Raw genomic sequence first — 13839 nt, 5'->3', positions numbered from 1 at the left:
GTTTCAATTACATAAATTTTAAACCTTTTTAGAACAATTAGAATTCTGGACTGTTAACTTTCTAAATAAATTGTTTCTCTGGAGATTATAGTTCAAATAAGGCTTAGAAAAACCATTTCTAACCTTGGTTTTGTCCAGTCTGTGTTCCTTACATAACTGGGGACTATAGTTTATTGACTGTTTGATGAGACCATTATGTGCATGGCTCTCTGAGGCCTTCGTACACAGAAAGCTTCCAATACCTGGTCCAGAAGAGCTTGCGCACACCCAGCAAATACCATGGTGCATACATGTGTTTGCCTTCAGAGTGGGCTTAAGATGGAGATGATTTTGTCCTTCATTTCTAAAATACAGACTTCTAAAATTTAGAAGTAGTTAAACAAGTAGGAGAAATAAAAGTGTCCCATGATCCTAGCAGTAGAACTGCTTATTGACATGGACATCTACTTTTTTTCTGATTTCCACTTAAAACAAAGATGTGTAGGTTTCTCTGCATCTGCACATCCTCCCCATGTAGCTGCACTCTCTTAACCTATCTAGCATGGATGTAGGTTTGCAGACTTTATCAGGCCTGGCCTTCTAGTTGATTGGTCTGGCTTTAAAACGAACATTGAGTTCTTTTATCTAATTCTAAAAGTAATGTATGCAAAATTATAAAAAGCAATGCAGGCAATGTGTGTAAATATAGCAAAGGATGAAGAGGGAAGTATATTTGCAACTGTACCACCCATAGAAGGTTGTTGCTGGAACGCTGGCATGTCCTCCTCCATCATCCGCCGTGGACACACTTCCTTTGACACGTCGCTCTGCTGCCCTTTGCTTAAAGCTGGAAGTACTTCATGCTGCTGCAGGTCATCTTTTCCATAATTATAGGAACTAGCTGTGTGGCTCTGGACAAGTTGCTGAACCTCACTGGACTTGCTTCCTATTCAGCAAATTAAAAGAACTGGAATAATGACTGCCAGGATCTCTGTCTTCCAGTCCTGGGACAGTTCACCAGTTTCCAATGGTAGTAAATAGATGAAAGTTTTTGAGAACTTGTGTTTTGCTAACCACAAACACTTGTAGGCATGGATTTTTCCTTTTACTTAATTAAATGGGCATTGATTTCCACACATTTCTGTGGAGGTGGTTGAGCATTCCCTGCTGCCCATGACCCACAGTGTGTGACGCCAAACCTTTTGGTAGGCAGGGTAATTCTTGTTTTGTTGGTCCTTGGCTTGTTTCTGCAGATATAGATAATTTACCTCTAGGAAATCAGTTTACAGCTCTTATCTAGGATGCATGAAGGGTTTGTGTTTGAGCCACAGGACTAATCATCATCTTTAAATTTTGGGGTTTTGTGATGAGTCATCTAGTACGTACAGGCTTTAAGGCATTGGCACAAAACAAATCGAGATTCTGATTTGGAACCTCAGTGTGCACAACCTGTCAACCTGTAATGCTTTGATCGAGGTGGGGACAGGGCACCTGGCTCTCCCTGAAGCTTCTCAACAGATAAGGAGGAGAGATGTGGACAGCTTTGTGTGAAGGGGGCAGGGGAGAGGCATTGTGCCACAGCTGGATCACAGTGGGAGCTGGTTTGAGTTCTAGCATCCACACGGGGCTGCAGGGAAGGTGACTCAGTCTCCCTGAGTGGAGGTGGCTGGGCATTTGATGGTTCTGGGAGGGCTGTGGAGGAGCAGGGATGTGCTCAGACAGCATTGTCTGAGCAAGGCAGATGGTGGTACCTGTCACAGCCAGTCTGTCCTGCTTGACTGTAATGTGGGGTGCACTTGAAAGGTGGGATGAATGATGCCCCAAAGTGTATGTGCGCACTGGCTTATTCCCATGAATGCCATGGCAAACATGCTTCTGCTCATGTTCCACATGTACACTGGTATGGTCCCACTCACCAGTACTCACTCTGTAGAATACATTCCCAAACTCGTATGACCATCAGAAAGTGAGTTGAAGCCACTAAGCAGGAGGGCCAAGTGACAGATGTCCACGTGTGGCAGTGCAGGATGAAGGAGAAATACTCTGTGCAGTGGACACTGACAACTCCAGGCAAGGAGAGGACAAGGGAAAATACTGCAGTGATGTGGGAAGGTCCTCATGGTAATCCCTGAGGACAAATGCTGAATGGGACATTCTGTCCACAACTGCAAGTCTGTTTCTGGGTTGGCGATCTGGGGCCAAGGTTCAGGAATGGAGAGAAGTGTGGTTCACAGAGATGATGTGATTGTGGACAGTTCTGGTGTTTGTGTTTATCTTTGGTGCTGTGCTTGTAGTGAACTTGGGATAGAGGGGAGGGGGCCGGCCCTGACCGTGGGTGGAACCACTGTGGGGGGGCAGGAGCTGGGCGAAGCAGCACCCTGGCAGGGAGTGCTTGCCGTATGGCCATGTCACGTCTGAGCCTAGGAAGGTGATATGCACACTGTGGGTTTGATTTTCAAATGAGGTAGCCAATGGACAGGCCTTGAACTGAAGAGAAGGCCTCACTGTTCTTGGGTTTTGTGAAGCTGGAAGCCCTGGGGCAGAGGCGCTGGCTCCTGTGTGCGGAGTCTCAGAGTGGCAGGAGCTAGGACAGAGTCTGGTGCCTGGGGATGGGAGGCTGAGCCACGTGGGTGCAGGGTGGCGGCAGCCGCAGTGCTCACACTTGCTGTGTCTGCGTCGGTTTGCAGTCGTGCTAGAGAACCATGTGGTGGCAGACGACGACGAGCCGGCCCTGAAGCGCCAGCGCCTGGAGATCAACTGCCAGGACCCCTCCATCAAGGTGAGAGCTGCCAGGGCTGCCCGCACCCTTGTACCTGGGGCCCCACAGAGGGTGGTCCCCCGACCCGGAGGGGTTTCCCACATGGCCCTCTCAGAGTTGGTGAAGACGGGACTTCCCTGTGCCTTTGCAGCTCTGTGGTGAGGAATCCACTTGGGCTGGGGGCCACTGCTATCACAGGGCTGTGATCAACCCATGGCTGCCCCATGCGGTGGGCTGGCCAAGACACAAGCATGTTGGTTCTTGAGAAGCTCAGTTGGCTACACGTGCACTCACGGCCCCCACAGCCCCGCTCCCTGTCCCCACACCCCCCAAGGTGTCTGCTACGGGCATTCCTCCCCTTCCCCCCCCCAAAGTTGAGGGTGGGAGAGAAGAGGACAAGCAAATTCCCATTTGTTGAGCATTGCCCAGGCTGTGGCCAGCTGTGAGGACCAGTGCGAGGCATTCCTGGGTGCAGGTGTGGGTGCGTGGCTGGTTGGCTCAGCCTGGAGGTGGGGGCCGGGGGTGGGGGTGGCTGTGACTGTCACAGGAAACAAGGGGCTCTCCAGGCTGAGGGTGGGCTGCCAGGGACCTTGCTGGGAGGAAGCAGGGGAGAAAGTGGGCCAGTGCAGAGTACCTGAGCCCTCAGAGTGGCAGCTGGAGATGGCGTGCTGGCCACTGGGTGGCAGGCTTGCCGTGCACAAGTGGCACCCTGAACTACTGTTGTGTGTTCTGCTGTGGGCTGGGCTCCCGCCTGGGGATGGTGTTCCGCAGTGACCCTGGCTCAGTGGGAGCGCCTGTCCTGGTCTCTGCGCGTGCTTCTGCTGAAACAAAGGAGCCAAAATGCAGGGCCACTTCTGTTGCTGTAGATGCATTTGGAATTGGGCAGTCACCCTGCAATCACAGCATCCCTTCTGAGCAGTTTCTTTTTTCCATTTGCAGTCATTCCTGTACTCCATTAACCAGACAATCTGCTTACGGTTGGATAGTATCGAAGCCAAGCTGCAGGCTCTGGAGGCTACTTGCAAATCATTAGAAGAGAAACTGGACCTGGTCACGAACAAGCAGCACAGCCCCATCCAGGTCCCCATGGTGGCAGGCTCGCCACTCGGTGCGACCCAGACGTGCAACAAAGTGCGATGGTAAGAGTGGTATGGAGGGCGGGCCTCCTGCTCACCAGGCTTCCCGGCCTGGCCTGGCCGCTGGAGTCGCCTTGCATGTGGCTCTGTGGCTCTGAGTTTAGTTAGCCGCAACCTTGACACGTGACACCCAGCCCGACTGCCTTGAAGTCGTTCCCGTGGTTTCTGTTGGGCAGAAGCCACCTAATGCATCTTCTCTCTGGAACTGAGCTATCAGGTCTTTGAAGATGTGCATCTCTCTCTTTTTTTTCTGTTCTGCATGGCTTGTGTACACATAGGTAGTGTTTATCAATTTTATTGGAGATACCAGATTTTCCATTTATAGCAGTAGTTTTTATTGTGCCTTTAAAAAAACCCTTTAGAATCTCATGTCAGTGATGGGTGTAGTAGTCTCTGTACTGTTTGAGTAGAGACTTGATAAGAATTTACTTAGATGGAAGGGGTTCCTCAGAGTGTTCATGTATCGGCCTGTTCACGTATCGTTCGTCCTTGGGACCTGTGAGGTGCTGGCGCTCCTGACGTGAGCTCCGTCAGTCTTGGTATCCTTCTCTTCTCCCACAGCTGGCTCCTAAGAAGTCCTGTCTATGGTGGTGGCAGAATTTGTCTTTGTAGTTGATGAGAGCTTGAAGCATTTTTGCTGACAGGCCCCTTCTGTCCTGGCCTTGCTGCAGTGTCTGCAGAGTCTACCCTGTTCCAATGCTCCAGAGTCAGGAGCAGCATTAGGGGCCTGGTGGACTTTTTCAGGGGGATGTGGGGGTGGAGGAGGGGTTCCTGGTGTGCTTTGGGGATGCCACATGCTTCACTTTCATGGTAGCCACCTGTCCTGGTTTGTCCGGGACAGCTGTGGATGACACCTGCTGTGTGGGTATAACTAGCAGTGTCTCCAAGGACTCCGGAGTGTCCTCATGTGTTTGCCACACTGCATGGCCCCACACCTCCTCTCTGGGCCTGAGGGAAGAGGGGATAGTCCACGGTGTTGCTCTGAGACAGGCCTCTGGCCCTGTGTGTCTGCCAGCAGACATTTGTTGAACTTGCTCTCTGCAGGCAGGGACACTCAACCCTATCAGAACCAGCATCTTCCATACAGAATAGTTTTTCTGTGATGCCTTCTTACCCTAAAATATGATGTTTAGAAAATATTTTTAATGGAAAAATGAGCATAATGTCTTAGGTGTAATGTGAAGAGAAATAAAAGGGTAGAAGGTATAATAAAATAATATGTGTTTTTGACTTGTAAACTATTGGGTGAAGTACATAAGGAGGCAGTGAGTAGGCCAGATGCCCAAACCTCGTATGTGGAGCTGTAGTGACAGGGAGAGCTGTTGTGCTTGACCACACAATGCTGGGAACTCAGGTACCAGGTAGAAATGGAATCTTACAAAGTGATGAGCAATGCTTGAATGAAGTTCCAAATAATGCAAAATGTAATTTTTTCTACACTTGAATTCCTGGAAAATTTGTTATAGTAGAACTATCCAAAAGTATTTTGTGTATAAACATTGAATAGAGTAAGATTTTAGGCTCAGAAAGTTGTTAACAATCCTGTTTTTCCTCATATGAGCATCTGGGACATTTGAAGTTTGTGCAGCAAGACTTTTTGTTAGATGAGACTCTGTCATGTGCTGAAGGATATTTTAATCTTCTTGGCCCACACTCACTAAATCCCAGTAGTGTCTCGTAAATGTGATGACCAGTGTGTTGCACTGGATTTCAGAGCCCCCGGCCCACCCCACCCCCAGAACCTCTCTTGGGAACTGCTACTCTGAGGAGTGAGAAGGGAAAGAACGACCTGCAGCTTCCATCTCATAGGCACGAAGCTGGTGTGTGTGGACGATGGTCTCCTTAGTTTGTCACTTTCTTACCTGTGCTTGAAAGAGCTACTCTTCATGATTTGGGAGACATGTAGACAAAGTACATCCATCCACATCCCGCTGTTGAATATTTGTGACAGTTCCAGCAGGGTCACGTGGACGAGTTCAAGGTCTGAAGAGTGCTGTTGCAGGTGTGGTTTGGACCTGGCAAGCACCTTCTTTTGGGATTCCTTCTGTGTCCAGAGCAGGGCCCCCATATTCTTGGGAGAACAGGCCTCTTCGTGCCACACAGGCTGCCCTGGTCTGAAGCCTTGGGGTGACCTGGGCTAGGTCACATAGTTTTATCAACTGTCCATTTCCACTTTCCTCATCTTGAAAAACAGGACAAGATGAAGGTGACCTAGGCCTGCCTTCGGGCTCTTTTGGCCTCTCCTATAGTTTAAAGGATGCAGCTAATGGGTGGGGGAGGAAGCGGCCCTGCTTCTTTTGGGCTTGTGCCTCTAGACTGGTGTGCCATATTCCTCTGGGCTTTGGGTTGTCTGATGACGGAGTGGCTCACTTGGATAAAGGCATTTCCAGGCTGCAGGAAGCAACCGGCTTTTTCGGCTCTCTTCAGCATTTTTGTGATTGCAGGGCTAGTGGGGACACCCCATCAGTAGAAATTCCACCGTGCTTCCTGCTGCCAGCTATGGCTTAGACCTGCTATGGTTTTCTCCGTGTAAGATTTCATGGAGTAACAAGAGGTAGAGTAAAAGGAAAGTTTTCAGATACTGACTCAGATGTCTAATCTCGTCAATCCATTGTCAATTAGGTTTTCTACCTTTAAAGAATTGTCCTGGTGACAAAATCAAACCATCATAGAATGCATTTACTATGTCTTGGCACAAGGTCTCAATATCGTTAGTGAAATGATTACATACAGAAACTGACAGGAGAGTGATAAAAGGGACGACAGTCCCTTCTCTGTTCTCTCCAAGGCATGGTTTTAAATAGGATGTATACATATGATCTTTAAAGAAATGAGAGTTGCAAACTGCTAACATAAAATTTTGGGGAGAATAGATAAGAATTTAATCCCAGTATATCAGTGAAGAAATGTATAGTTTAATTAGCAAGTTACTCATTTGTGAACACAGAAATCATTGAAAATTGTATGTATCAAGTGTGGATGGTGAGTGGGACAAAGAGGGAAGTTTCCAAAACAAACTAAAAATCACTTAACATTCTGAGTAATGAAGTACTTTTACCAAATACTTATTTGGCCTCAGGTATTTAAGATAAAAATTAGAGGTATATAAGTTCTGGATAATTTTATGTGCAAACCATATGCTTTTAAGAAGAACTTAAGATCCCTTAGGCCCATTTGTATTTGTTGTGCATGATTGGTGGGGAGTCTGAGTATAATTGCGGCAGACAGATGGAGGTATGGTAGAGGTTTCTTCAGGTACAAAAGATTCTGGGTAGTACATGAGAAGCTGTCCCCTCAAACAGTTGCCCATCCATTCAGTGAGGCTGCCTGTGGCCCAGGTCAGCCCCGACACCCCGGTATGCAGCTCAGGCCCTCCACACTCCAAGACCCACTCACTGCTGGTGTCTGCTGACTGCAGGCCCACACAGGACTGACCTCTTAACTCTAAGAGTTCCTTACATCTCCTTACTCCCTGGAACACAGAAGGCAACAGAATGCAGCCAACCTCACCTGCCATCTAGGATCCAGATTTTCCGATTCTGCACCTGAATGAGATTTACCATATAAATTCAAGAAAAAGCAGTGAAATAAAGAAAATATTTTTCTTTGATGCTAAAGCTTACTCATTGTACTACAAATGTCTGTGAGGGTGTTTGGAGGGGTTCCATGCAAGGATGATGCCCTCCCTGGGGGAGAAGGAGATGGACTTGGATCATTGCAGGTAGATGCTTTAGTTCCTTGAAGGGGCACCACAGATTCGGATTTTGCATAACCTCCAAGGCTTGACCTCTGAGGCTGCCTTCACGCTGGTGCTGAAAGTGGCAGATGGCTGGAGAGCCCCATCACGAGCTGTGCAGTCCCTGTACGGAGGCTCATCCTCTCAGGGACTTTTCTGTCTTACAGTGTGGACTGGAGGGATCAGGTGTATGGACAGGGATGCTTACATAGATGGGTATAGAAATTCCTCCTTGGCACTTCTTTGAAGCTAGACACAGCTATTGGAAGAGAGTGTAGTGAGCAGGACATGGCTGAGTGTGGCTCTGCCCCTGTGGATGGCTGCTCGAAGGCTGGCAGGACTGTGCCAAGCAGTGCCCAGCTCACGGGACAGGGTACCTGCTTGTCCAGCGGTGTCTTGTAGGGATGGGTCAGACAGCAACACAGACCTGGGTGTTCCAGGTTTGTTTTCATTAATGGATGTACTGACTAATTAGAAAAATGCTTGTGTTTCTTACTTTGTGTGTTTCTTTTAAAAGCAGAATGTTTTTATATTTTTGTGTACAGATGGTTTATTTTTATTGAGATGTAATTGCCCTACAACAGTTTATTTTTAAAAACTTAATTTTTTTTTTTAGAGTTTTAGTGTGTTTCTACAATTTTATTTATTTATTTTTAAAGATTTTAATTGTTAGAGAGAGAGACACATAGACAGAGAGAGCATGAGCAGGGGTTGGGGCAGAGGGAGAGGGAGAAGCAGGCTCCCCGTTGAGCAGGGACCCCGACGTGGGGCTTGATCCCAGGACCCTGAAATTATGACCTGAGCTGAAGGCAGATACTTAACCAGCTGAGCCACCCAGGCACCTCTGTTTCTACAGTTTTAAAACAGTTGCGGTAAGTCCGTGGACTCTTTATAATACTCAGACATAAAAGTGGTTTCTCTTCAAAATCATCTTTTCCTTTAGAGAGCTATGTCATACAAGACATATGGAGGAGGAAAATTGTTTTATTTTCCTTTAGGCTGATTACCCACAGAGAACTGAAACATTTGATCAAGAATTATTTAAATTCCCTCTGCTCTGCTGGTTGCTGGGTCTTTATTTCCCAGAGGACCTTTTGTTTTCAGTGTTGATGGATATTTGTGGAAAGTCGCTTGGGGCCCTTGTGGCTTGTGGGTAGAGGGGGTCCCCTTCTGAACATGCTTCTCTCGCGTGTTGGGGCACTAGCAGACATCTGTGTTCAGAGTGTCTCTACTCTGGGCCGTTGACCTTTCTAATCAGCAGGGTAGCATTTAGTAGGTTTGGGAATGTGACAAACTCCAGATGAGGCTGTTTGAATCGTGAAGAAATGGTTTGGTCTCAGCCATGATGAACTTGTTTACAAATTTTGAATTTTTGACGTTTCTACTTAATTTCTATACATAGGTTTCTCTTTCCCACTACCTATACAGCTGCACACTCGTAGTGACCTAATCACGATACCTGTGCGTGACAGGGCTAAATATGAGCCAAGGAAAACACACAGCTTATGCACATATGATTTGTGGAATCCTTAGCATAGTCTGATGACTCAGATACAATCTGATAACCAAAGCAGATAAGAAACACACGGCCAAACGTTTTCATAGATCATGCCTGTTCTCAGGATTTGGAGTACTTCTCTAGTGTTAGAATGACTCATACCTCATTGATTGGGGTCTGTGGATCAATGTGGAGAGAATTGCCACCTTACCACCATGGTGTCTTCTCCTTACACATGTGTCTAATGTCTCGGTTTTAGTGTGCAGCTCTTACTCCTATCTTGTTAAATTTTTCTCTAAGTACACCCTAATTGTAGATGCTGTTGTTGATGGTACTGTATTTTATCTTATTTTATTTATTTTTTTAAGATTTATTTATTTATTTATTTATTTATTTATTTATTTATTTATTTATTTATAGAGATGCAGGGGGGGGGGGCAGAGACAAAGACAGAGGGAGAAGCAGGCTCCATGCAGAGAACCTGACGTGGGACTCGAGCCAGGGTCTCCAGGATCACGCCCCGGGCTGCAGGCGGCGCTAAACCGCTGCGCCACCGGGGCTGCCCGATGGTACTGTATTTTAAATCCCAGTTTTCAGTTGTTTATTGCTAGCATTTAGGCGTACAGTAGGTTTTTGACGACTGACCTTTATCCTGCACTGTTTCTAAATTCACTTGTTATGTAGCTTTTATGTGGAATTTAAAAGCAAGTGGAATGTATGTGGTCATACTTTTTTTTTTTTTTTTTAACATAAAGAAAGTTTTATTTCTCATCAGATTTCCCTACCCTTTCTTACTTTACTTTGGTGGCTAGGATCTCCCTTTTCAGTGCATACTTTTTTGTATTTTTACCTTATTTCTGATCTTTGCATGAAAGCATCCAATCTTTCACCATTAAGTGTGGTGTTAGCTGTAAATCTTTTGTTCTTTATCTGATTGAAGAAATCCTATTCTTGATATCATGGTTTTTTTTTTTTTTTTTTAAATCGTGAGCAGGCATTGAATTTTCACGTGCTCTTTATCTCCTTGAGACTGTCGTGTGGCTTTTCTTCTTGGTTATATTGTTAGAGTGAGTTACACTGCATTTCTGTCACAATAGGCCTGATGGTCATAGTGTATATTATGCTTTTTATGTATTTTTGGATTTATTTGCTAATATGTAGTTAAGGGTTTTTGCATCTCCCTTTATATAGGGGATGTTAGTCTGTTGTTTTTTTTTCTTGAACTGTCTTTGTTGCCAGTGGTAGCGGGAGGGGCGGGAGGAGAGAGAAAGAGAGAGGATCCCAAGCAGACTCCACACCCAGTGAGGAGCCTGACATGGGGCTGGATCCTGGGACCCTGAGATCACGACCTGAGCAGAAATCAGGAGTCAGACACTCAACCAACCACCACTCAGGTGCCCCTGAAAATGTTTCTATAGGATGTTTTATTTTTTCCTTAAATGTTTGATCCACTTTGCCAGAGATTTATGAATTCAGTTTTTTTTTTTTAAATGTGGAACTTGAGTCAGTATTGTTTAATTTGTATTCTTGTGGGATTTTTTTTTTCATCTAAATTCTGGAATTTACTAGCATAATGCTTTTCATAGTGTCATCGTGTTGTGGGTAGGTCCATAGGACATTTAGTTGCCCTGTGTCCTTGGGCTCCTCTGGTCTACGATGGTCTTATAGACTTTCCTGGTTGTTATAACTGTGAGGAGTGCTGGTCAGGTCTTTTGTAGAATGTCCCTTGATTGGGATTCATCTGGTGCTTTTCTCATGATTGGACTGGGATTGTGGGGTTTGAGAGGATGACCTCAGAGGTGATGTGCCTCTTTGATTACACCTCACTGAGGGCACATGCTGTCCCCATGACCAGCCTCTGTTGCCCTATGTCAGTGGGCTGAGGTGACAGTCTTCAGATTTCTCTGCTGTCAAGTTCCACCCACTGCCATCCCGTGCTCTTGGGAAGGACATCATGAGCTCAGCCCCAGCTTTGGTGGCAGGGTGGTGGTGGTGGTGGTGTCATGCTCTACCTCCTGGATATATTGTTGTGCTTCTGCACAGGAGATTTGTCTCTTCTTCCCCTTTTATTGATTGAACCATTTACTTATGTATATCAGTGTTGACTCAGGGATATTTATTGTATACTTTGGGTTAGAATCCAATACTCCTATATTTTGTTGCTCAGATGTACCAGCTTTGGCCATTGGGAGTGCTCTTAGGTGGCCCCTTTGTCCTTTGACATGCCCCTCCCCCATCATTTTGGGGTTTTTGTTTGTCTTGAGTACTTCCTTCCTTCCTAGTGCCATAAGATGCTCCAGGCTCAGTTTGCATGCTCCCTGTACCAGCCCTAGAGTCTGTCATTTCTTCTTTATTGGAAGATGGCATTAGAGGCCAGGGTCTGGGTGCTAGGTCTCACTGCTGTGGTCACCTGCAACCCCACGCCCTCTATGTGGTTACAGAGTACCTGCTCCACCCAGGAGTCCCTCTTGTCATTCAGTTTTTCCCTTCCTACTTTTTTTCTTTGGTAGTCATTTCTGTAGCTCCTTGCAAGGGAGAAGAAAGAATATGCATTCCTAACCAAGGTGCTCTTCTGATCTGGGACTGTGAGCGTGCATCCAGAGGATTTTGTCACCATATAGCATGACTTCTTTGGGATTAGAACTCGACCCCTCCAGGGTCTATCTGCTCCAGAATCTTCTCTCTTAAGCTGCTAGTGGTTGAAATTTGTTGTGTTTGGCTATCCCCACTTCTCTGTTGCACTTGGTTATTTTGGGGGATTTGGTTTTTTACTGTATCTTGCTCATCTCATTAGATATTGAAAATAATTTTTTGAAGTAAATTTTTAATGCTAATTTATCCTTATCCCCAAGAATATTGTTTTGAGTCCTGTTTTTTTTATGACTTAATCTTTAACCTGCAAAGAATGGAACTAAACCCTGTAAAACAAATTTCAGTGAGTATTTCATTTGAATGCTTGGTGTATATGTTGGGGGCACGAGCTGCTCTGATATGGGATCCTCTGAATCTGTGGGATGACAGTTGCAGGTTGGCACATCCTGTTTCTAGAAGTGGAGCCTTGCTCCCGTTTACCTCCCATCCGTGAACACCTGTCTCGGGGCTCTGTTTGCTTCGTGGGGACCTGGGAATGTAGCCTGACTGCATCGTGGCTCCCAGGAATGGAACCACCCTATGTGGAAGGTAGGGGAGTAGCCCTCTTGCCTCTCTGGGGCTTAGAGACCTCAGTTACTGTGTAAGTAAGGGTTGCTCCCCTGGTGAATAGTTCAGTGTTTGTAAGGACAATGCACTGCACATGGTATGTTTTATTATGACCCAGATTCCTTTTTTTTTTTTTTTTTGGCAAAATATAACTCTATTGAAAAAACTAAACAACAATATCCAACTTTATGTAAAAAGTATTTACAATATATGAGCTTTTTAAAAATATAAATTAAGTTAAATTAATTAACATAGTATGTTATGAGTTTCTTTTTTTGGGGGGGGAAGGACATCTCCTTTATTATTATTTTTTGTATATTTTTTTATTGGAGTTTGATTTGCCAACATACAGTATAACACCCAGTGCTCATTCTGTCAAGTGCCTCCCCCAGTGCCCATTACCCAGTCACCCCTTCCCCCCGCCCACCTCCCCTTCCACTACCCCTTGTTCATTCCCAGAGTTAGGAGTCTCTCATGTTCTATCACCCTCTCTGATATTTCCCACTCACTTTCTCTCCTTTCCTCTTTAATCCTTTTCACTATATTTTATATTCCTCGAATGAATGCAACCATATAATGTTTGTATGACCCAGGTTCCTGTGTGCCATTCAGGAGTACGTTTGTGAAAGCTGGTAAGAGATATATGTGCTTAGGGAACGTATGCATATCTGTGGAGTTTCAGAAGAATCTGCAAACCTGTTTTCTTATGAATAGAAAGTGGAATTACTTGAGATTTTTGCTAGCTCTCTTTTGTTAATTGAGATTTTTTTTTCTATAAAAAAATTTGTATTATATCAGCTTTACCCAACTGAACTTCACAAATGTTACTTTGAATTGCAAAAGGATCAGCTGTCAGCAGAGTGTGGTGCAGAGAGACTTCGGTGTAGGGGGGAGGGAGGCAGAGAAGTTTCCATATGTTTTTCCAATGTTCTAGCAGGATTCCTCCTCCCCCAGCCATGAAACACAAAGCTGGATATCAGTGTGTGAATAGAAGCCATACCTGAGCTGCCTGCCTCACACGGGTGGAGAGAGGGAGGCATGGTAAATTAGCCAGCGCTGTGAGAAGACCTTGTCAGCAAGGTCCCTGCCAGGTTCGGGTTAGTACACATGGCAACTGGGAGCACCCTGAGGGTGGGGCATTTCTTCTGGGCCGGGAGCAGGGCTCTCACTTCACTGAACTCTCATAACATTCAGAGGCACTTGCTGTGAGTATTTTAAGTTATTTAAATGTGTGTCTGGAAGGTTAGTTTCTCCTAGGATGGTCATGTTCTTAGCCCCTGCCTGCATAAGGTGAGGTTGAGGCCGAGAACACAGTTGTGGCCTTTCTTTCCTGCCTTGCGGCTGATGAAGGGTATCTGTGTCACCCCAGCCATGAAAGTTGGTTCGCTGAACATCCACGGGCATGCCTCTGTTGATGATTAATCAGACTTGCTGGCAGTTGGCTTCTTATTTCCTGGATGAACACTAGTGTGGAGTAAAAGCAGGCAGTGCCAGTGGACGTTTCCTTTGGTCATTAGGACCTGGAAGCAAGGAC

General features: G+C 45.8%; 1 protein-coding gene across 11 annotated transcripts in view; it reads left to right on the top strand.

Moving 5' to 3' along the window:
* Window positions 1–13839, top strand: part of LOC112646807 (BTG3 associated nuclear protein) — a 104902-nt gene that overhangs the window by 27346 nt on the left and 63717 nt on the right. For 10 of the 11 annotated variants that reach the window (XM_025427071.3, XM_025427070.3, XM_025427069.3 and 7 more), the window contains 2 exons: window positions 2667–2758; window positions 3677–3876. In XM_025427071.3, the coding sequence (XP_025282856.1) occupies window positions 2667–2758; window positions 3677–3876 (292 nt within the window). Of the gene's footprint in view, window positions 1–2666; window positions 2759–3676; window positions 3877–13418; window positions 13511–13839 lie in introns of those variants that run through there. The other variant, XM_035716050.1, reaches the window with a different exon arrangement.

Source organism: Canis lupus, chromosome 5 (genome assembly GCF_003254725.2).
Source record: "Canis lupus dingo isolate Sandy chromosome 5, ASM325472v2, whole genome shotgun sequence".
Lineage (NCBI taxonomy): Eukaryota > Metazoa > Chordata > Mammalia > Carnivora > Canidae > Canis > Canis lupus.
Note: the sequence above shows the minus strand (reverse complement) of the source record. Positions and strands in the feature narration are given on the sequence as shown.